Source organism: Phyllobates terribilis, unplaced genomic scaffold, assembly GCF_046119375.1.
Source record: "Phyllobates terribilis strain yellow unplaced genomic scaffold, ASM4611937v1 Scaffold_7__3_contigs__length_470593459, whole genome shotgun sequence".
Taxonomy (NCBI): Eukaryota; Metazoa; Chordata; class Amphibia; order Anura; family Dendrobatidae; genus Phyllobates; species Phyllobates terribilis.
The window spans coordinates 169716668-169718067 of NW_027362767.1; the positions used below are offsets into that span (position 1 = coordinate 169716668).

At 36.6% G+C, this 1400-nt stretch overlaps 1 protein-coding gene across 1 annotated transcript; it reads right to left on the minus strand.

Moving 5' to 3' along the window:
* Positions 1-248: 248 nt before the first annotated feature.
* Positions 249-1184, minus strand: LOC141155448 (olfactory receptor 12D1-like). Its single transcript, XM_073642313.1, has one exon. The coding sequence runs from the start codon at positions 1182-1184 to the stop codon at positions 249-251; it is 936 nt and encodes a 311-aa protein (XP_073498414.1).
* Positions 1185-1400: the final 216 nt, after the last annotated feature.

The following is a 1400-nucleotide window of genomic DNA, read 5'->3' on the forward strand; positions in this document are numbered from 1 at the left end:
GAAACCCACCATTTTACTGTCTATAGGCTCGAATAAATCATATTTACAGGGGCTGTCTGTGTAGAAGAACCTCTTTAATGCTTGATATATTTCTTAATGAGGTAGTTATAAGACAGCACTCTAAAATCTTTAAAATTCTGTAAAACCTATATATATAAGTATAGGGCATTCCAAAAATTCTCCAGGTACAGCACAATATGGCACATTGATGTTTTACCCATCTACTTTGTAAAAGTTATAAAGCTGTTCTAAAAATGCAATGACTTTTGTATAAGTTTCCTTACTGCTTTCTTAACCTCTTTGTTTCTTAATGTGTAAATAATTGGGTTCAATGTCGGTGTAAAAACTGTAAACAATATGGCGGCAATCCTGTCTTTTTCCAGTGAAGTCTGAGAAGCAGGTCCAAGGTAAGTGCACATTGCTGTCCCATAAAACAAGATGACAATGGTAAAGTGTGAGGAACATGTTGAGAATATCTTGGACCTTCCTTTTGAAGTTTTTATCTTCAGGACGTGAGTAATAATATAAATATAGGAGAGTATAGTTAGAGAAAAGGTGGTTGTGCTCAGAAATCCACTAACCGTGGCCAAGGTGACTTCGTTCACATAGATATCTTTACATGCCAGCTTTATTACTGGCTTCACATCACAGAAAAAATGTTTAATTCTTTTATTATTACAAAATGGGAGCTGGGATGACATAATGGCATGAATTAATGAAGTTGTAAGACCTGTTACCCAAGATGTTAAAACCAACAGTATACAAGTAGACCTCCCCATTATGCTTACATATCGTAATGGGTGGCAAATAGCAATATATCGGTCATACCCCATAGCAGCGAGGAGAACACCTTCTGTGCATCCCAAAAAGTGGAAGAAATACATTTGGGTGATACAGCCTTTGACAGAAATGATGTTCTCCGTGAGAAACCCAATCATCATCTTTGGAACTGTCACCGAAGAAAATAGCATATCCAAAAAGGAAAGGTTGCCAAGCAGGAAATACATCGGAGACTGTAGAGTAGGATCTCTGATTGCCAATGAAACTATGATTAGATTACCCAAAATGTCGAGAAGGTAGAAAAAGAAGACGAAAGCAAAAAGGAATTTCTGGAGCCATGGCTGGTTGGTGATTCCCATAAGGATGAACTCATTTAGTACTTGTGTTTCATTGTATACTTCCATGTCCTCACTGGTTATAGAAGAATACAATTTTAAATGAAAAGTATGAGAAAGAAAAACATTAGGAAAAACTAATATGTTGTGCCAGCTGAGAGGTTCAAAGGGGCAATGACCAGATTTCTATGTGTAGTGTTATTTGATTGCCTCATCAGACCCAACACTAGGCATAACCTCATCGGCTTTTCTCTTGGAACTTTCATACTTTGTATTTGATTAAAT